General features: G+C 29.3%; 1 protein-coding gene across 4 annotated transcripts in view; it reads right to left on the bottom strand.

Moving 5' to 3' along the window:
- The window catches only part of LOC132939802 (kinesin-like protein CG14535), a 183573-nt gene that overhangs the window by 104156 nt on the left and 54529 nt on the right, over positions 1-24888 (bottom strand). Inside the window, exon 1 of one of the 4 annotated variants that reach the window (XM_061007183.1) lies at positions 9993-11133. The exons of the other annotated variants lie outside the window; for them this stretch is intronic. Within the exon in view, the coding sequence (XP_060863166.1) occupies positions 9993-9994 (2 nt within the window). The 5' untranslated portion in view covers positions 9995-11133. Of the gene's footprint in view, positions 1-9992; positions 11134-24888 lie in introns of those variants that run through there. 4 annotated transcript variants of the gene reach the window in all.

Raw genomic sequence — 24888 nt, 5'->3', positions numbered from 1 at the left:
CCAGAAGTCTGTGAAATTGGAAAATTGCGTCTTCGTCCCATCCACTTATATTCTCTCTCTCTCTCTCTCCCTCTCTGTTATATGAAATACGGTAGGCCGCCGGCCACAGAGGCATCTGCGTTCTATCCGCCGACCCCGGGCTGATGATAGCATTACAGATGAAAACCATATGACGAGGAATCGTGGAATTTTCACGGTCCACGAACAAGCCGAATCATCATTTACTGCGGTTGGGTCCCCGAGGGCGAATTGAAATGTAATTCTTTTACGGGCCACGCACGACGTTTAAGTGGAAAGAAAACACATTTCAAAGCAGTCGAAAAACAAACATTTGTGTATCTAAAACGACAGGCAAAGCCCTAATTCGCTAGTCACGTACTAATGGTCAAATATTTTATCTTGTATATAGGTACGAAATGTTTTTTAAAAGTTGTTTACGTCTAATATAAAATATTGTTATTTCAATGATAGTACACGTATTATTTTTTGAACGAATTTTTCGTTACCGAACATAATATAATATGACAAATTTATTTCATTATGCAATGTAAAAAAATGGCCAATTTTTATAAAATAAGAGTTGCCGTATTTGTTTACTTGAATAATCCTATATGTAAGTCATGCACTTATGTCTTTGTAAGTCAGTTAAGAAAACACATAAAATATACTTTAACGTAGGAGTAAAAACAAATGCTCATCGACCTGGGATGAGCGATTGGTAACCCAATAAATGTTGCTATGAACAAAAAACGAATCTGGGAATGAGTCTAATCGAACTTTATTCATAGTCATTCATGTCGCATCCAAATATACTGAGTTTTTGATTAATGGACTATGTGTACGTGAGCTTTCCGGGAAAAGTGTCAAAATCAGCTGACTCATTCAATTTGGAACAGAAAAAGTTTTTTTACACAGGTTTTCAATTTAATAGTGCAAAAACGCCTACGGTCTCCGAATTCCAAATGTGCATGTGCAACGGCAAAAAGGTTTGGAATGTTGAAAGAAACTTATTGGAAGGGAGGATTATATCTAAAAGGATATAGCGCTTCTACAAGTTTTTTCAAACAGATTTTGAAATTAATTATAACTTGTGAAATGGAAACTTGTTTAGAAACTACCGGCAATACCTACGTGTTTTCTTTTAAATTTACTTTGATTTTTTTACAACTGAGTTTAATTATATGCTAAAATTTAAAAATATACATTTAAACTACTCCCTCCATTTGAATTATTAAAATATGTATTTTGTTTTAAATAATCTGAGTTCCGACATAACTTTAGTAATTCGAACACTTCAGTTTTTTTTTTATATTAAAGTACCTACTCGTAGTATACCTGTTTATTTATATTTTAAAATTCTTACATTATATTATATAATTCTAAAAAGTATATTTTTATATTTTATACCTTCGTCCTTCAACAACGTATTTACGTAAACCTATAAAGGTACATATAATATATATATAATTTATTTATAATTCTGCATTGTTTTATTATATTATATGTATAAAGTGCACCTATAACAAAAAAAATAATTGTATTATCATATGACTATCTACTTTTAGTGTGAACTTAATGGTTTATGTATAAACTATCATATAGTTAAAATCATAATGACAGTTTTTAAAAAGTATTTAAAAGTTATTGAACTTAAATCAATGTCTTATTATTATAGTTGGTTTTCATTGATATACATTTATTACATGTATACAGTGTATACACATAATATGGTTAAATCATGAGTTTATTGCATATTAATCAAAAACAGTAATATTAGACGTTTTTACAAACATGACGTTAGATAATAGACTAAAAGTAAAAATCTGATCATCATAGAATATAATAAAGTTATAATTTTATGCACAGTAGAATTAATACAATTTAATCAGATACTTTATATTTCAAAATATGTTATAGTTGCCAACCAAATAAACTATGAATTAATATGATTCCATATTTTTTATCGACTCTTACATAGTTACATTATTACATTTTGAAAACGTCAGATTGGTTTATGATTCAATTTAATCTCAGAACAACTTAAATTTAGGTAATAATAATTGTATTTAATGTTTATCTTGCGATTTAATTGAACGGATATTATTCATTTAACTTTTAATCTCTGTAAATACTGCCATATATCATTATTCATTGAGCCCTGGTGTATAAACCATTGCGCACGGATTTTTTATAAGAAATACAAAAAATTACGACTGTAATAATCAGCACTAGTCGTATAAAACCTAGGTGTTCATTGTAATAGGTAGGTACATTATATTAATAAACAGAGGGTGTAAAACTACAGTTTTCCCAACATGATGAATATTTCGACAACCCTTAAAACCTGATGTGAAGATCTATTTTCTATACGTACATACATCGGATTAACTATAAGGGAGGCTTCGTCCCCTGCATAGGCGTTTTTACTTTTTACCAACCTGCAGGTTTTTACTTTTTAGCCCCTCCTTCTGGTTAAAATCGATCATGACCGGTTCAATGTGTAAAATAATTAATAATTATATGTGTAAAATATTGATAAAGCCCCTGAAAAATAAAGGAATATGTCTCCAAAGTAGAACCAAGCTTAAATATGTCTCAAAAACCAAAAATACATACAATTACAGATTTGGATTTGTCGTAGCATCATGAACAAATTTGTATCTCGATGGTTTTTTACGATTGTGCTATTAAAGAAATATGCAAATACTAGTAATCCCCTGCCCTATACGGCTATATCTGTATTTTCTTTTTTTAACCTCCCAATAATACCTATAATAATATTGAGGATTTACTATGTACAAGATGTAGTATGAAGAAAATCGAAAAGAAAATGAAGGGCGTCCTGGCTATACAAAAAGAGGATTAGGTATCTAATAAGATTGTCGGCATAATGATATTTTATAAACATTTGCATCTAAAAATAAAGGCATATGCTGCATACAGTTGTAAAATGTATATTATACTAATTGTATTGTTTACATTTTATTTTTAATGACGAAAGGGGTGGCGATGGCGCCTTTACTCTATGGTTTATTTTCAACTCTGATCTCACAGGACTCTCTGCAGTGACTGCTAAATCCTAGTGACGCTCGTCATGATGGGGGTTATTTTGAACTTTGGTTTTCCACAGGACTCTAGTCCCACGCAGTCTACGCTTGTATAATATTATAGGTGACGATATAAAAAGTAAAAAAGCACTCGAAAAACTCGTCGCGCAGTCGCAATGTATCGATCGCGTGCATTACATCCGAGCGTATACATAACATTATTATTATTATTATTATTAATATTATACACATATTATATTGTTTCACCGTAGCGATAAAGTCACTATGGGTGTGTGTGGGTGATGTGGGTATGTGTGTGTGACGAGTGTGTGAGGGGTTAGGTTGGAAGCGCCGCCGCGGTCGACGGCGGCTGGGTGAGGAGGTATAACGCGCGCATTAACTGTATATACGTACGGTGGCGGCGGCGGCGGCGTCGTCGTCGTCGTGCAGGAGAGATAGGGCCAACGCGGATTTATTATTCGGTTTCGGTGGCGGTGGCCGCGCGCGTTGTATTATTAGCAATAAAACTCGCGGCGACGCGACGTTTCCGACACACCGTGAGAGGGCAGCGCGGAAGAGGTGCCGCCGCTTTTGTTTATGCGTTTTAACGGGCGCGCGTCACGCGACACACACACCCGCACACACACACACACACACACACACACTGCGCGTTTATAAGCCGAAAACCCTCCCCTCGCTCGCCCCTCTCCACCCGCGTCCGACCCGGCGCGTTTTAGCCTAGGGTATATTATCCATTAGTTAGAAAACATTATACCGTAGAAAACGTTAGTGCGACGCGACGGTAATAAATATAGTCACTATAGGTATATATAATACGTATTATATAGAGGAGTGCATACCGCTCCTACCTGCCCTATATGCGTACACGAATAATATGTCATACGACTGCTGGGTGTCTACGATTTTCGTGCTTTTTACGGGGGCCATTGCTAGCCTTTCCGGCGAGAGGTAGTACTGCTGCGCGATATCTCTGTACACGTCGCGCGGTGTATACGAAACGTCCAGATGCGGACGGCGCGACGCACGAGAGACGACCGAAAATAAGCGTAATATAATAATTGTTATTACTACCGTGTGACGTATTAAACGAGTACTTGTACCATAATATGCAAGTGCCACATGAAACCGAACGGATGATTTTGACGAGCGTCAGCTGCAGCGCCCCGAACAGCGCACACGTGTGCCTCCGATGGGCGAGTATAACTTACTGCGCTCTGCACATGCCGCATCACATCGTAATAACAATATTATAATACGCGATGTACCTACAAGTCCTGGCTGCGATCAATGACTGCACGCGTTTATATACTATTTAACTCGTAACTGTGTTTTAAAGCGAAAGTGTTTTCGAACCGGGTTTTCGCGGCTCATATACCTACGATACATAGATGATAATTTGGACCACAGGTGTGGCTATGTGTGAAAATTAAATCCCGTACAAGTACGTACAAGTGTACAAGGTAAAAAAAATATACAAACAATTTATATTTTACTGTTTTGTATTGAGGTATTGAGTTATTGAAACCAAACTTAATGAATAACAATTTTTTGTTACGAACGTCGGATGACGGCAAACAGTAGTAAGTTATAGTCTGTAATAAGCATGAAACACGCCCTATATTGGCGCGTATAGCACCGCACTGTAATATTATAACCCCCCTCCCCGCAAATTCGACCCTTTACCTCATATAATTTCAGACAAACATCATCTCCAAAATATCATTAAAAATATGAAAGTCAGTGTAAAATTTTAGTTTTTTTTTTAGAATTGAGCCAAAACCGTTTCTCTCATTTTTTTTTACATAATTTATTAATAATATGGTCACTGTAATGTATAATAATTTATAGTGTTCAAATCACCATCATAAGACGGCTGCAATATAATATTGTGTAATGTATATCGTAATTATATTATTTACGTCATTCTATTTACAGTAGTTATTCACATCCGGTTGATCAATAAACACTATAATATTGTTAGTACGTCATAATAATACTATATTAATATATTATTTCTGTTTATTTACATATATTTTGTATCATACGAATGCCTAATAACAGGAGTACCTATATGTGACCAGCTGGGTAGTTGGTTAAGAACAAAATAAAATTAAACGTTTATATATTAAATACGAATACAGAAATGTATTATATATTTATACCAACACTTCATAGTTCAAAAAACGTTATTTTTTAACAAAATATTACGATGATGGTTAAAATTGGAAGAATTGTCGTTCGGTGTCCCTCTTGTATTCTACGCACGCATGCTATTGATTTGCCTATACGGACTACCTTGCTTTACTTTTACCATATACTATGTTCTTTCTGCGGGGTTAATTATTATACACTACAGTGTGGCATCGTTATGCATTTTTAAACCAGCAAGTTTTCCGCAAAGTCACCAGGACCCACTGGGCTTGGCAAGGGTTGACGGGGCCCTGTCAAATTAAAGCCATTCTAATCCCTGGTACACGAGCACGTATACACGTGGTCATTATAAATGCAAATCCCAAGCAGGACCCAGGGATCCTTGTCCGATAGAGTAATCCGACGGCAGGATGGATGGGGAAAATTGAAAATTGATTATGAACACGAGCTTCTGTTGTTGTAGGAGACGAACATGGGAACCATCTAATACGACCTTTGAAAGGGTTGCTTGAACACGATTAGCCTGGAAAAGGGCATCTTGACATTTCCTATATAAGTTAAGTGATAACATTTTTTTTTTAGATGTTTCTGTTATATTATAATTTGATCTTTTTCATTGTTTTATTATTTATAATTATTGTATTCATTATGATATTATATTGTCATTAAACAAAACAAAATATAGGAAACCATTACTTAAAATTTTAAATTATGCAAACATAAAATACAATAGACTGCAAAAACAATTAAAATAATTTTAAAATGGCATAATAAAAGGTAATTCATAAAAGATAGAAAAAATGTCACATAAATGAAATATAATATTATTTAAAGGCTTAAAAATCTAGTTCCTAATAACTAAAGTGAAACGTAATAAACATTTAATTTGATAAAATATAATGTATTATATAAACAAAATGTAAATTTGGTATAGGTTAAAGTGAAGTCTGGTAAAGTACTAACAAGTTAATATAACGGTTAGGTTATACGTAATAATACTACCCATATTTTGTATAACCATCGAAACTATACGGCACAACTAAAAACATTAAAATATTATAAAGAAATAAACATTCAATTAGAATTTTTTTGTCGATCAATTTTGGAAGTAGGTATATTTTTTAAGATCAATATTTAATATAAGGTATTTGTTTGTTTGATGGGATTATTATTTGTTATCATATACATATATAAAAAAAGTGATGTGACCTTTTAGCTCTTTTTTAGTGGGTATATGGCAAATGCAATTTCGCCGGAGAATAAGTTCATGTCCACTCAACATCACGTACATCGCTGTTTCCACGGTAACCGTCTAAATCAAACCACCAGGACTAAAGTAAACAAAACAAACGAAAAAAACTTGGAATTTTGCAGGAAACCCAATTGATTCTCGGGGCAATTTTTGCGGCCAAACGTCTTGCTTAATCAACCGAAATCACAGAAAACCTTCTTAGAAAATTGAAAAAACCCGGGTTTTGCCGAATCATTTATATCTCATTTCTTTACAATACAGAATGAAAATAAAAAATTGTGAATTCAAAATATAACATGGATTTAAAGATTATAGTTACATCGACGATTCATTCAATTATATTTATCAATTTTTTGAATAGGTATTATTATATATTGTTTTATATGATATTCAATAGTCACAAGCCACATGTGGGTATATTGACGAAAAATAATTATGATTAATTATAAAATCGTCACATTGAATTAGTAATTGTTTTAATTTCCATATATTGAAGTCATATCAATTTAACTATTTTAAAAACCACGTAAAACAAGACTTTTTTTTTGAATTCCAAATATTTGTTTTACTTAACATTTAAGAGATTTGATTTTTGTTCCAGTATTTAAAAAATGCCCAAGTTGAATATTGTTTAATGATAAAAACTGATATATTTAAGTGCGACGTTATTAAATTGTCAATTAAACAGCTCCTACAGAGTGTCAGTAAACATTTTTGATTTTAATTTTTTTTAATCCAACAGTTGCTTTTAATGATTAATGAATGCAATAACAGTTTAGACAGATGGAGGAGGGGTTCAAAAATGTCAAAATGTGCATATGGATGCTTACAGTGTCGTTGTAATTTCTCTTCGAGCGTAAAACGTGTGTCATAGCGATAGAATCATTTTTCCAGTCACTACTCATGTAAACACTAAACAGTCCATATATTATATACATATTATATATAAATATATATCAGAGCCATTCAAATTATTTAAAAATAAATTAGTATTAGGGTGATAGATGTTTTTAATATGATATATTATGCAATACATCTAGACAATACTTAACATATGACTACAATTAATATTTACCTACTCAAGAGTCAAGTAATATAGGTATGTAGGTGTAATTAATTATTTAAACTATTAAGTCATATTATACATATCTTTTTGAATAATCATATTATTTATTATTAAATTCTTATTAATTTATGTTGTGACCATCAACTTCGATGGAGAATTCTAGTAATAAATTGGATCTAGTTAGTACTTTTAATAGGTCAAAATTGAAAATTCTCAGTACTTTAAAAAATAATCAGGAGAAACAAATAAAATACAAATGAATTTGTTAACATAGTTACTAAAATAATTATTTTGTAACCTATTGGTTTTTCGATTTTTTTCTCTAATTTGTGTTAAAAATTGACTGTATGATCAAAATAACTTAAAAACTAAGTAGACAAGTTAACAAAGTTAATCTAACAAGTTGCCTTATAAGTTGTTAACTCTGAAATTTAAAAAAAAAATCACTATAATTTCACAAATTAAAATAATAATAAAAAAATATCAACCTACCATAATAATAATAGTAAAATAAATTACTTGACTAGCAATATCAAAAAATATATCATGAAATATATTTAGCAATATAGGCTGACAGACTTCGCTCAGAATCGTTTTTCATATGTAAAGATATATCATTGAATTTAAATTTAACACATACACATACAGTGAATTATTCCATGCAGACGAGATAATATATACTTGACACCTACTGTACAGCAGAACAGTTATCTACTTTCCCTTTTTTTTATCTATTTTTTAATTCTGTGTCTGGAGACACTTCTTATAATAGAAAAAATGCTCTAATCATTAACTTAGAGAAAGGTTTCTGGTAGAAAATTGGATTTAGTTGATAGGTAGTTTTGGGAGGTCAAAATTGAAAATTCTCAGTAGGTACTTTTTAAATATAAACGTAAAAAAGTACAAACATTTGTTAAAACTTTAATAATATAATTGAAATAATTGTTTGATAACCTTGGTTACTGAAAAATTAGACTGTCTAGCTCAGAACCGTTTTTCATCATATACAGTGTTTTAATCAATCATCGAATTCAAATTTAATACATCGATTACACTGTCAACTCAATAATAAGGAATACTCAACACCTACTACGTAGTGATAACCACGTACACCAAAACAGTTACCTACTTGACGGCTCTTAATATTTTGTCTAGTTCAATATATAGGTACAATTATTAATGATTAACTTATACTTGATAGACGAAAACGATTTCACAACACTTTTGGCTTTTGTAACTATTTATAGTATTTAAATATACTATGTACCTATATAAAATACCTATTCAAAATATTCCACATGAATTATTCAAAATGTTGGCATTCAGATTGAACGAAAAATATAACCTATTTGATTTATTTATTTAAAATAGAAATCAGGAACGATGTTTTTTTCTTATTAAAATTTTACAGAGCATAGAGTATTGAATAAGTGTTTGATTTATACATTTTTTTTAAACACAATTTAATAACATTTGGTCAGTACAAGATTATTTTAAAATTAAAATTGTATTCTACCGATATATTTATTTTAATAACATTATGTTTTCAATAAAATAGCCAATTATAATTGTCCAAGATGTAAATAGTGTTGACATATTAAGTGCGTATTTATATAGTTTATAAGCTGTCTTTTAGATGATGGTCATAATTTTTTGAGGATTAACTTTTTAGAAACATTTTAACTCTTACTAGGTAATTAGCTCAATTAAAAGTCGTTTTAATGTTACTTAATAAACAAATTGTTATTAAAAGTTATTAGGACAAATAAATGGGTCTTTCGTAAGAATGAAAATAATTCAGTTATATAAGCTTTGCATGAGTTATTTACGTTATTTAACTTTTATATTAAGAAAAAAATCATTTCTATAGAACATTTTTTTAATTCAAAATATCAATGTACACTATAATGTGTAATTATAAAATGTAAAAATACCTAAAAATACATTTAATTTTTCGGTTTTCCGTGTTCAATTCTAATATGTTGTATATTCTATTATTCTAATATACTCTAATATTCTAATATGATATTTGGGAATATTTTTGAAAATATCATATTATAATATATTATTAGTTTTAAAAAATAAATTGATTGCATATTTTGTGACTTTAAAATTATTACGAACCTCCGCCAAATTTGACTAGCTTTTTAATAAAATAAATATTGTGGAACACAACATTGATATTTCGGATAATTTCTATTATAAAATTGTAATTATAATTTGAAACAAAAATTAGCAAATCTACTATATTAAATACCTAAAATTTAATGCAGTAAAGTTAAAAAAAAAAAATAATAATAATAATCTGTCTAATCAGCTATTTTAAATATTACCTATACAATATAATATTATGTTACCTACCTATAATAACCTACCTACTTTGAATACCAAAATAATAAATAAAGCTATTTAATAACCGTCTAATAATAATTAATAATAATAATATTGTACTAACATGATATTATTTTGTCGTCGAGGGTTAGGACCACGGTTGAATGGCGAAGCGCGCGAGTTGGCGGGCACGGCAGCGACACAAGGCGGCCGGCACGTAACTGAATGTGCTTGGGCGTAGAGTCGGGAGCGTGCGACTAACAGCGCACGGCGCGCACACGTGACCCAGTACACTACATTCTTTTCGTAGGGAATATTGCAGTGAAACCCTTCCGCCTGTTTTTTTTTTTTTAATGTGCCCTTTCATATATTTCATCGCATTCCAAGCACACCACACAGGTACATGGGTATTTCGTCCTATTTTTTCCCGAGGACATGATCCCATTTTTTTATTTTTTTTTATTTTATTTTTTTTTTTTTGTTAAAGTTTAGAGCGCGTATAAAAGGTAGATTTACGAATTTGAGTAAGACGTATACGTATATCGTATATGTGTATGTGTTTGTGTGTATGTGGACTTATACAGTTATAAGTTGAACAAGTTACTATATCGTTTTGGCCGCCGAGTGAAACGATAAAATGTATTGGTTTAACGATATGATTATGTCATTATAAACTTTTTTCTATTGCGTCTAGCTATTAGAACTTATTAAACTTATTAAACTTTTTCGTGAATTGAAGGTTTTATAGATCGGTAATCGAGTCTAGATGGTACTTTATATGAAATATAATTGTTCTTAAGTTGGCTACTCCAAATGTAGGTATACTATAAAGTATTATATTTACTATTTAGGAAAGTCTACCATAATAATTATACACGTGTTTAAATAAATGTCAGCTCCACTCAGCATCAGTTTTTAAACGCGGCGATTTGCCATTTGTTTTAAACTTCACAACACTCCGCCAGGGGTTTTTATTTATTAATATGAACACCCCAAAGAGTAAAAATACAGATAATTAGATAATATTAATATAACTATGAGTGATTCTTTAATTCCAATGTATATAATTGTGTGTTAGTTGTTGGTTAACGTTTATAATAGTATAAAATAAATGGTGTACCTATTGTCTTCCAAAATATTACAAGAAATTTAGATAGTTTATTAAAGATATAAAATAGTAATGTTTAAAGAAACGATTACACTTCGGGTATTTTATTTATATAATAGTATTTACCTTACATATAATTACTTTGGTTAATTTAAACAAACATAAATATTGTTTAATATTATTTAAGCTTCTTACTCAAAATATCAGTTTATTTACGTTTATTTTGCATAGCTTATTTTAAATGCTATGGACATGATAATACTACGTAATAATATATTTATAATTTCAGTAAATAATTATAAAAAAAAAATGGTTATTGAATACTAAATATTTAAGTACCTACTATAATACTACTATACCTACCAACCTATTATAAAAAATGTATACCTTACAATGTGCTTTGAATTTTGAACACAATAATACCTATCAATAATTAAAGGTGCTTTTTACATTTTAATTTTAAAAACTTGGTTACTATATGAAATTTAAAAGGAAAAAATAAATATAACCCTAATACGTACATGTTGGTAAAACGTCAAATTCTCGTTCACAGAGATCCTTTAAAACGACGAAGCCCCTATTACAGTCTAAAGTGCTCGGAATAACCGGAAACCCGATTCTAATTTGGAATTCTTAAGAGATTAGTACGGCTCGAGTCCGTTGAATAAATGAGACGGAAAACAAAACTCGTTGCGCCCGGGACGTATACATTCCTGCTCGATTAATTTGACAGCGCTTAGAGTCGTCGTCGAAACGACATCCCCGTTACAGGTGGTTCCATCTTTTTTTATACTTGGTATAACATTTTACCCCTTACTCGGAAATAACATTTTCATACTGAAATTAGTGATGATCAAAATTGTAATGATGTTTTTTAATTAATTTTTCCGTTGATCGCTCAAATTATTATACACGGAGTGTTTGCATTAATTTTAGTTTTCCTTTCATATTCTATTTTATAATTTAAAATATATATTAACTACTGTAATTTCGCCATAACTACATTCCTATTATATTGACATGAGGCCCAACAGTTAAATCTGTTTTATTTTTTCAAGTTTTCCTCGTTACTTAACATTCAAAACATGCATATTTTGTAGAACTATATTATAATAACGTCTTCACAGTTTTATAATACTACATTACTGCCAAACATTAAAGTTTGATGTGACGTACAGTACTGAATGACAGTAATAGATAATTTTGTATCACAGGTACATATTAACTATTGTCATTTTAATATTAAACTCAAACAAAAACAATCACATTTACCTACCGTGTTTGTTGAAAGTTTCAGTAGCCCTTCGGTTATAAATCATAAGGGTGAGTTGAAGTTGGTCTCTATATACATACGACCCGGGAAATCCGTTCTAATGTCTATTATAAAGGGCCAAAATGCAAATTCAACATCGACTACTACCGCGAGTTATAGGCTTTGACTATAATGTTCCCTCCTCCGCTCTGCTCGAGGCACGTCGTCGTATAACAATTAAGTGAATCCCCCGCGATGCCGTATATAGGAGCACCATATTCGCAAGATGATAATGTCAACAACGTTCATTCCTCCAACTGGGATTTCTCTCCTGAACGTTATTAACACTACACGCGCATCTCAAGTCAAAAATACATTAATACAATTATGTATATTATATATTATACTTGTAGTGATAAGTGATGGTATATCATGAAGAAAAATCAATTCGATTAACGTTCGGTCACGTGAAATATTTTTATTTAATGCTTCGACGTTTGTTGTAACGTATAATACGTTTGTATTAAATACGTATTAATAATAAATTACTATTAAAAAATGTGTTTCATGATACAAAAAACTCAAATTCAAAATTTTTTTTTTACTTTTGGAGCCTTTTTTGCATTTTTACCTGTTTTTGAATCAAAATCGATCATATTTTATGAAATTGTATTTTAGAAAATGTGTTTTTAAATTTTTGTCAATCGAATTTTTACGATAATTTCGTATTAGGTATTTTTTTTTACAACCCTGCAGGATTCTGATCAGAGTGACTAAATTATTTAAAAACTTAAATAACTACCTAAAATAATTTGTAGGTGATTAAACAATTATTAATTAATAAATTTGCCTTTTTTGCATATTTTGTTGTTTTTATTGTATGTTTTTAGCGCATATTTGGCGATATTTAAGGTAATATTATTGCGCATATTTATGTAATTTTAAGTGCTATAAGATCCCAACCCTGAATTAATAATAATAATAATAATAAGTATTTATTTATTATTTAATACGTATTATTTGATATTATTATTATTAATAATTATTTTTAGTTATTATTAATATTATATAATACGTTTGTTGTAATTATATGTATACTATAATTATAATTGTAACGTGTAATAGTATGATACATACTATAATATGGTTGGGGTTGCTGAACTGTGTATTTTTAATTTCTAATTTTATAATATCAAAAACAATATTAGGTATAGGTAGTATGTACCAAAGCAAAATAAGTACATATCAGTATATCACATAGTGTAAAGTCACGATAATACACAAAACTGTCAGTTTTTTGATTTACACGTAGGTATTGCCTATTAAATATAGGTACCTACTATTACGCTACTACAAAACAATAGGTTCGTGAATTTGTCAGGTCACTTTACGCGTAATTGTGTACATTAATTATTTCTGTACACATTACTTCGAAAAACATGTAACCCATTTTCCATTATATAAATCAAGTATAATATCAAAAAAGGACTTCTATATAGAAGGGCTACAATATAATTGTATAATATACCATCGATTTACGAGATTTAATTTAGTCACATGATAAACGGTAGTACGTCAGGTGCACATTTTTGGAAGGGGAAAGTGCACATGTTTTTCTGTTATAATAATACACGTTAATTTGATCGAGACAATTTGATTAACGACGCTTTTGCAGTTGTCAGTGGCACACGCGACATGTTCTGACAAATGATGTAACTTTTGTAATCATGTATAACTGGAAGAGAGAAAGAGGAAAATATGACCTAAGTGTCCAGTGAAATTCTGTTTCTTGTTTTCAACCATATATATAAGCCCCTCGGAGAATTGAGCATTTCCCCTTTTATCCTAAAAAAAAGTTCAAAAGTTTGAAGGGTTTCTCGATAATAACAGAATCGCTAACGAGACACTACTAAACACTAATAAGGATTCTGTAAAATGTTTTACAAAGACTTTTCAATTTTATATGATTCCATTTTTCAATATATTTTAGTTGGCGTTTTTACGCCAATATTTTTTATCAAAAAAATTGATGCAATATAATTTTCACATACTAATTACCATCAATTCATTAATAACCAAACTATTATTATCATGTACAACATTTAAAATATAGATATAAATTATTATAACGTATTAAAATATTATCGTTTGGTTTAATAATATAAATATATAAATCTCGTACAGCTATATACAGTTCGTAAAGAAAGTATAAATCAGAATGTTTATTACTTAGCTAAATATTATTAAAATCCACAAACGATTCCCTAATAATGATAAAACTATAACGTTCCTACGGTAACAACTAACGAGGTATAAAGTATTTAAATGCTAAAAAAATAAGTACAAAAACTGTAGTTACACGTTTTATAGATGTTTATAAACAGCTAAAACATCTCAAGTTTAAAAGTAAAAAAAGTAAATACATTTTGAAAATAAAAAAATATATAGAATTTCGTGATCCATAAAATTCTTATATTTTTGAGAGTTTTAGTGTGAAAATTTGAGTAATTTTAGCCACACTAAAATTCTGCATCGTCATTAAAATATTATGTACAACATATTTTACGTATGTATACCGGTATACTTAAGAAAATTTCCCACGGGATATATTTTAACCATTGTTGCTATTTTATTACTCAAAAGCCAACAAGGTTTTTATTTGAGTAATATAATTTTATAAAAAAAAATTACGTAAAAAGTTTGAACGACTTTTGTTTATTATATTTATTTATTGTGCAATCAAACGACACGCAATATTAAAACGAAACACTACAGATAATTTGTGTAAAAAATAAAGAAAATGATTGCTAAAACAGTATGATAATAAGTAATAACAAGGAACAAACATATTGTAACAGCTTTAACAAAATGTACTTATTAAACTTGATCAAATTATTATAGGTAGCTATAGTGGAAGAAACTCGATTAAAACGCTATTAATGAGAAAAAAGTAAAATATGTTTATTTGGCAAAAGCGAGCCTTATTGATTTATGTGCATTCCATATATTATATCCTTCATAATCGAATACAAATAATAGCACGCATAATGCGTTTGTTGTTGTTTAAAATGTTTAATACCTTCCTATACAATAGTTGTACCTACTCAATAAAGTATTACAAAGAAAAATGTACATTATAAATATTATTTTATATAGGCAAACTGTTATTCGTATTTTACGGTGATTTGCTAACAAACCATTTGTACCTATATATATTTTTTTTTGTTCGGGTTTACACGGAAGTATCTTTTGGAACTGATTTCGGATTCCAAATGTGCCGTATAACTGATCGAAAAATAAATCTTCATTGCTTACTAATAAAATCGGGTCATATATTACCAACAGTTTTTTCATACATACATATATATATATATATATAATATTTATATAAGGTATCTCGCAGGTAAGTATACACGTGTTTATATACGTTTGGCCGTTCGGTAATCCCGTCCGAATCGAATATCTTTATCGGCGACGGTGGTCAAGCGCAAGGAATATCAAACGGCCTATTGCTAAGGGGAATACTGATGGACCGAGATCTCCACGCAAAGGAAATCGTAAAACCAAAACAATAGAAGAAAACCCCAAATAAAAGGATAGTGGTTCATTGGAGTATTACTTGACACATCAAAACCGTGGAATAGCGGATTTTTATCGCGTTGTAGAGGCAAAGGACCTGTCCGCCGTTCAACAAAAAGGTTTTTGCAGGAATATAGATACTCAGCAGAGTGCGTATGCTTTCTAATTTATTGAAACCTTCGTGTCCCGTTATTGTAAAGTTTATCAAAAAAAAAAGCACTGTATTTAAAACGAGTTTGGTTTTAAAAATCAATCGCGTTGACGAAACGTTTTTTGAAAGATTAGATACTTAATATAAAATATGCAACTGTGTTGAATATAATACAATATAGTATTCGTAGGTGCCTATTATTTACTGAGAAAACTTGAATAAAACACTTTGAATTATGCACATTAACTATAATATATTAACTAAGAAATTAAATTAGCAGTTAAGATTAATTTAGAAATCAACTAATCGTTACATTTATAACTATTCGTAACATTTATGCAAGAGAAAAAATGAGATTGAAAATTAAAATATTATAAATATATTATCATTAAATATTAAAAAAATAATAATTTTTTAAGAAAATCGAAAAGTAATAAGCTAACCTAAAGACTATCCGTTAAACTATACTTATTAGCAACTATAGAATTACTTGTTAATTTATACGTTTTTATTCAAATCAGTTATAGGTAATTTATTTAGTAATTATAGGTATAAAAAAATATATGACAATATTTCAGTACACAAATTGGTCAGTGAAAATTATTTAATATAAATTAATATTACAACCTAAGGTTGATACATTTTGCATATAAATAACATTAATTCTGTAACGATTTGTAAAAATAATAAATCGCAAGTGTAATAAGCACTTTATTTTATAAAGAACATAAATTATTCCTTATTATCTTTCTCTATCTCTATAGGAAAAAAGGGATTAGGTATCGTCGATCATATAGTATCACATAATAGGTAACATACATTATATTATTAAATAATATCAGTTACTTCAAATTCTGATTTGTCAGTGATTTTTTATTGGAAAAGGAAAATATTTAAAAAAACATTTTTTATCGAATAACGTCAAAAATAAAATATAAATACATTATAATAAATAATTTGAAAATAAATTCACTATTAATTAACACTATAGAACATAATATTATACAGCACCTACGTAACGTATGAACACACAGACAACATGTACAATAGACAATTTTTTTATTGAACGGTGTGCACTGCCATTTATGTTGTGAGTGTTATTTACTTAATTGGTAGATTAAATTACACAGTGCTATAGGTCCATGAAGTAAGTCACCAAAATTCAAAGTGTTTTATTCAAGTTTTCTCAATAAATAATAGCTACCTAGTAGGTGCATGTCATTTGTAAGTATTAATTATTATTTGTATGGTTGTTAAGTATAACAAATTGTATTTGTTTTGTTACTCTTTGATACTATTTGCAGACATTTGACATTAAAAATGTCACAGAAAAACCAAAATATCTTTGTACTTCATAATTATACATTAATTACTAAATACAATTCTATAAATTACAATACAAGAACAATTATATTTTAACAACATCCAAAATTGTTTATGGCATCGCAATATTTTATGGAGTATCCCATAAATGAGAAATAGTACGTTATGTTTATGTACATTATACATTTCTGAAAACATTAAAATGCCACTTTAATCGTCGTAGACAGACTTAGGTCAGCATAAAACTGGCGATATTGTACAAGGTTTAAATGCAATTTTGATAAAATATCACTCTCGACATGCAACATAAAAATGTCTATTTTTATTACCATACGAGAGCTTAATTTATATAAAAAAAAATCTAGGTCAAAACATTTCATTCAACGATATTCGTGTATTCAAATTTTAACTATACCGATTAATTTAAACGGGTCTTCTTAATTATATGAAACCTTTGTTTACCTTTATACAAAATATTAAAACAAATAATTTTTTTGGGGGAAAATGAATAACCAAGTCAAAAAAATAATACTTATTACTACGTAAAGCCGTTTCATATGACAAGAGTTTCACCTGCATTGCGCTTCAAAAAAGGGACTTTTAACGACCGAACGGTACAGTGAGTTTGGGAGGTGAAGAGACGTTTGTGTTGAAATTCGAACGACGTATTTCCGATCGCCAGGGGCGACCATAGTACCATTGTTATTGTTCTCTGTGCAAAATCCCCCCCCCCCCTTTCTTGTCTGCAATGATATTCCCCTTTAGTAAGCTGTATAATATTCTCCATAAAGTCCCCAGTTTTTTTTGTTAAAAATATGAATTTCATTCGGGAAACGTTGATCAAGATCGCAAGTGTATAAATTTATAACATTGCGTATAATATCCGTAGGCTATATAGATGTCTAAAGACGAACCCTAAACGTGCCATTAAAACGTGCAATATATTCCTGCAGTTATTTTTTACTACATTTAACAGGTTTTTGTTTTCCATTTAAACGACGAATCAATTGATTTCGTTACATGTACCATGTACCTACCATTTTGGATTTAAATATGTATTATTAAGTTTATTAAGCCACGATATAACTATGTACCAACAACTACCAAACTGTTTAATACCACTAACTAGCCTTGGCGTTTGCTTAAAACGCATGCAATATAGATAATATATTTTCCAATTGCATTATTTGTTTACACTTACTCTCGTAAACTCAATAAGAAAATGTTGATAGAAAAATATAAAATATATTTATATTCATTATATGCCATCTATTACGGTCGGTTTATGACCATCTCTGATCAGAATATCAATATTCGTTTTTTCGTAGGTATACAATGATAATATATATATCATTGGATTCTAATTCAACACATCCATTAGTGACCTAATCAATGAGGATGTACCTACACTTGACACCTACTATACAGAATACAACAGACTTCAGAGCGACTACCCCAATTTTTTTTCCGATTATTTTAAAAAGTGAGATTTCCCCAAAATAATTGAATATAATAAAAAAATCACACACACACACACACACACACACACACACACACACACACACACACACACACACACACACATCATTGTAAAACCAAAACATCGCTCTATTCAGAATTTAAAATAATGTCAAATAATTAAAAAAAATTATAAAATAATGATTTTCAAGCCTATCATATCTATATATATGATTTAAATTTTAAGTAGGTATATTTAAAAGATTATAGTAGCTGAACACTAAACAATGGAGTAGTATATAATATAAATATAACATTATACAAACTGAAATTCTTATGAACGTATAAACTTGTATTATCATCTGGAATAAATTAAAACTGTGTTTCGATAACGATATCGTGTCAAAAATCAGTATCCGTTATATATAACATAAGTTAGCAACTGCAGGGTCATAAAGTGCAACGGTGCAATCAGCTGCGGAGCAGATAAAATCTGAATTGTGACGAAGTCCGCTTGGAAATGAAATGGAGGATTTAGGCAAATCCGTAGGAAATAAAAATAAAGGAGGTGAAGTAAAAGACTTTGGATAAGAAACAGCATTAAGCAAAATTCGAGTTTTATGAGGTAGCCATCGGCTATTACGACCCTTGGGGCTGCCGGGTCTAAATCGGCGGAAAATCGGATGGAAATGATTCTTAGGCTACTGTTTTTTGTTTTCTCTCTCGCTTTCCGTCTAAAGTGGGGAAGGAACTCAGTGTTTTTGGCAATGGCAAAAGGGGGAGTTGCAACTTTATTTTTCTTATATCGACGCAGTCAACAGATGCCGGCGTAATACAGACGACGTAAATGCTGCGGGTCTTTTAGTGAGTTTTACGATAGTAAAAAGAAAAAAATCCGATTTTATGATGGTCAACTGTTACTTGGTTCTTTTGTCTCAAGAGGGTATTTCTCCAATGTTTGGACGTTTACGTTTTAAAATAATTCTCTCAAGAAAATATTGATATTGATTAAGTTAAAATTCAATGTACACAATACAGTGTAAAATACAAGCTTTAAGTATATTGACATAGAAATAACATAACATTAATAAAACTGAAGCTCTAAGATAATTAATAAAAGTGATATTATAACTATAGGTTTTAAAGAAAGATATTATGCTCTATGAATAACGTTCTAATTTTAAACAGTGTATTTCTTTTTAGTTTTTTAAGTAACTGTAGTATCAAATTACCTACTAGAAAAATTATCATTTTATGATATTTAATTCTTAATTAGTAGGATGATATAGGGGGCTCTAAATATCTACTCCCTTAAATTTACCATACAAAAATACGATGTTCCTCTATTAAACAACCAGCAACACACGTTTGTGACGTGTTTACCTCTCAAACTCGTATTAATTATATCATATATTAGGCACCCGCAACACACTTAAACCACAGACTGAAACCTTAAACCTAACTGAATTATTATCAGAATTTATGTTATTATTTCTGCATATATCTAATGATTAATGGACATTAGATAATGGTAGGCTTATACAATAAACTGTGATGAAATTGTATAGGTACGTGAAATCATGTTTATTATCTAAATAGTGAATACGTTCAGAAATAAATACCTCCATAGATAAATCATTATAATCAGTTAAAAACAAATCTGACCAAAGTTATATTTACCATTTTTTTTTTACCGTTAGCTGTTAAAAATATTATTTATGTCAAATATTCTACCTTCAGAAATGAATTATGAAACTTTTGGAGCAGTTTCTGTATTCTAATAAGTAATAAAGGTATTATGCGAGAGCAAACATTTTTTTAAAAAATCCTATAGCTCCCTTGCCAACCTATATCATCAAAATTGTAGGTATAATCATTATTCATGCAAAATCACTATGAGCTCTTGAAGAAATACGACGTAATAAAAATATCCAATACTGACAAATTAATTATTATAATAGGTTCTACAATATTTTTAAGGTTTTATTCTTAAAATGTCGGTATTTTTAAAGTAATAGAGTAGGTACAATATATTATGATACATTGATATTAATTTAATTAATTGATAAAAAATATCTGATAAGAAACAAAAGTAAAGTTTATATAGACTCTTAATACTTAAGTATATGTAAATTATGTAATCCTGCAGGTACCTATTATATATTATCAGATATATTGTAACGCATAGCTGAAAGGCGAGTATTCTTATAAATTGCATTAAATTCATAATAACCATAACAAATAACATTATACATTTATACAATATTAAATTATACATTTATATCAAAAACCTTTACTTTAGTTCCTTACCTGACTTTTTTAATCAGTTAATCAACTATTATGTTGTATGTTATTTAAATAAATTAAAGCTATTGAAGTTAACGTTATTTACCTAGGTATACTTTTTTTAAACTCAACTAACCATTTTGGACTTCAGTACATAATTATGCAAATTGGTACAATTAATATGTACCTCCTGAAAACGTATATGTATAATGTATATTATAATGATTTTAACTTTAATATAGTATTAAAATATCTTAGGCGACTATATCCATATTAAATGTGCTTTACAAAATATTAAACAAGATCGATAGTTTAATAATTATTATTTTTCGCATTATCTTAAATTATATGATTTACTCGTAATTAATCTACTTACTTCTCAATTTTTTTTTGAACAAAGTGCTTTGTGCATAAACAAACAAATTTTTAAATATAAAAATATAATCAACTATTAAAATGTCTACTTCAAACTTTTCAAATACTATACTTTGCATACTTTTATAATGTCAGTAATCGTATAAAGTTGAATACATTGATAAAAATTGAAGAGATTAATTAAAATATAACATAACTAATTCAAAACGCACGGACTTTCCAACAACATTTTACAATATTTTATTCCATATTGATTATTGATACAACACGACCAAAGTAATTCCCTATTGAACAAATAACAGGCAATATACAAATTAGTAATAACTGATCCAATAAGGATATTTCACAATTATTTTTTAATGATTAAATATTTAAATCTTAGGACTTTGGTGCAACAATACAAAACTTACTATTAATTAAAAGAATTAAAAATCAATGATAAAGAGAAAATTTGAATTCGAAAAAAAGATGTCTAAAAAAATCCATGAGTGTTAGAGATATGAAGATAATAATAATATGAATATTGTACTCGGCAAGAAAAACATGCACGACACCATTTGTCCTTAACAAAAAAAAAAAAGAAAAGAAAGATTCTATAAGAAAGATACTGAAAAAGGAATAAGGCTATTTTTCGCGCAGAGCCACAAGGGGAAAACGGTGGCGTACGTCGACGTCATAAATAAGATGCCCGCGGGGGCTCGTGATGAAAATAATAATAATAATAACAACGTGTTCTCTGCCGACACATATCCCTCTCCGATTTTGATTCCGTGGCCACACCACACGCGCAGGTTATACTGGCAAGATATGAAAAGCACGGTAGTTGTGGCAATGTCACGCGATATAATACGCATACACTTGGAAATCTTCCCCTTCGCGCCGTGGGAATTGAAGACAGAACACACCCCCGACCCTAATATCGGACGATATTGTTGTATACCAGTGACAATTTCCACACGTGCATTTTACATTCTACAGTATTATTATATTATTATAATACACGGATGATCATCACGCGTTCGATATCGTATATATTATTGTATAATATATTACATTATACATAATATAATATATATTATGTTAAATATCATGCGCAAACCACAAGGTGGCTCCATTCAAGTGTACCGATCTATAGTATATACACTCCTCCTCATTATATTTCGAAAAGTTTTTTACTTTTTTTTAAATATTATTTTTACATAGTTTGATGACACATTCGCAAATCGAATTTTTTGAGTAAAAAATTATATTCCTTACGATTTTTTAAGATTTTGCTCTTTAAAATGACAACATATTATACACTTTAAATTTCATACTCCGAAGCAGAATATTCTTCTGATTATTTCGTTACACAATAGTCAAATTTTCAACGAGTAGTTAGGATATCATTGTATTATGAGTGTTGATGGTTATGTGTAATTTACTAATTTAATTTAAATTTATATTTATTCATATCTTCAAATGATAAAAGATAGCCATATAGGTATTTGTTTTTTAATTTAGCTTGTCCTGAACCATTTTATAAAGTGAATATTTGTTTTGTGTAATCATGAAGAACTAAAACCGCTTCCAAACCGTTAACCGGTAACCACATTTTCAGAAATAATTTTGGTAACCGGAAATCAATTACCAATAATTCTAAAAACCCCTAAGACCGGAACCTACTTACGAAATTTTTTTGGATTCGGTAGGACCCGGTAACTGAATTTTTCATAAGCGGTTTTATGCCTTGGTCTAGAGTCTAGACTCTAGACTATCGAATGTTTATACCATGATTACCTTCTATATATTATTCTACATTCTATGCGTATATAGTACAACGGTAATATAGACAAGTGGTAAAAAGAGGGCTGCTTCTATCTTAAGATACAAAAATTGTATTTCCGTTTTTTTTTTTCGTCTGCGAGATAAACGCGGTATAAGTATAATATAGTGAATTTACCTCAACACATAATATTGGGAGGAAACCGTGTTTTTCTGATCAACACTCGTGACATTTTCGTTTAGTGAATTTTGTGAACAAAAGCCCTCGAACGTAACAGCACGTGCACTCAAATCCCACAGAAACTACTGCTATAGTATATATATTTATACCAGCTGTTGTGTGTGTATATATATATATATGCATTAGACGTGTATTGTATACTCCGTTCCAATTCAATATAGATATAAACAAACAAACAAAATTAAAAATTGACAATACATTTTTTTTAATCGTACGTCAAAATTAAATATATTTTGTGCGTTAATCGTATTATTGAAAGTTTCTTTTTAACGTCGATAAAATTGAAATAATTTTTTCGTATTCAAAAAATAATATTAGAATATTAAATTAGAGTATTGAAGTAACTAAATAAATTAAAACATATATTAAGTAGATAACATACTATAGTTAAATAGATATATTTTAATAAAACGTTTATTTACTGATATGAAAAATAAATCCAAATTATATTAGGTTCATCTACATATTGGCTATTTTACTTATTAATAGTAATATAATAAATTAATATGAAATTTTAAAATGTTCGAACTTATATTCTATAAGGTTCAAATATCATTAGAAAAAACATTTAGTTTTAAATTGTTTTTAAAGTCTAAACATTCAACGTGATGATAATATGGTAACGATAAAAAGATAGTCTCACATATTTCTATTTAAACAGCTTTTCACTTATTCAAAATGCGAGTATAGCATACAAAATATAGTGTGTACTTACTCTTACTGCCATTCCGTTAATCGATATTACACTTAGTCACTATGCGTAAATATCTAATAAGAAATACAAAATAAAGTATACTATTAACCCAAGAACGAATCTAATTTATCACAACAAAACTAAGAAAGTTAAAGTATCTATAATCACGAAAAAGTTTATCTACCTACAATATAAAAGTTTTGATAGTGTAGTAGCAGTACACATTTAAAACTTTCTAGTTACTGCCGTGAAATTACTGAAACTCTGAAGGATAAATAATATAGTAAATGCATCAGTAATTTATTTATTTGATAATATTTTTTAGTATTGAGATTTAATATAAAATATAATATATAAACAACATCGTTTAAACTGTGTTTTTTTTTTTTTTTATTGGTCTTAAGTCTGAAAACTGAGGCCATTAGCTAAAAACTGTTATTTGCAGTTATTGAGTATCTATATAGTTAAAAAAAAAACACCTGGGAACACTCTTTAAGTGTACCTCGTCATCGAGTAGGTCACCGTATTTGATATTCATATGTTAAATTTGAATTCATTGGCACCTATAAATCATTGTATATGGAAACGATTCTGAGCGGAAACTGTCCGTCAGACTTTATTTCTAAAGATATTTTCTATGTTTCTATAGTATTAGTAATACGCAATACCTAACCTAGGTGGTATTAATATTTTGAAAATATCATTGTGAATAATTAACAATAATATTCACGGTATAATCATGGTATATTTATGGTATAAAGTTTCAAGTCCCTACGAAAAAAGTGTTTG

The sequence above is a fragment of the Metopolophium dirhodum genome, chromosome 2 (assembly GCF_019925205.1).
Source record: "Metopolophium dirhodum isolate CAU chromosome 2, ASM1992520v1, whole genome shotgun sequence".
Lineage (NCBI taxonomy): Eukaryota > Metazoa > Arthropoda > Insecta > Hemiptera > Aphididae > Metopolophium > Metopolophium dirhodum.
Note: the sequence above shows the minus strand (reverse complement) of the source record. Positions and strands in the feature narration are given on the sequence as shown.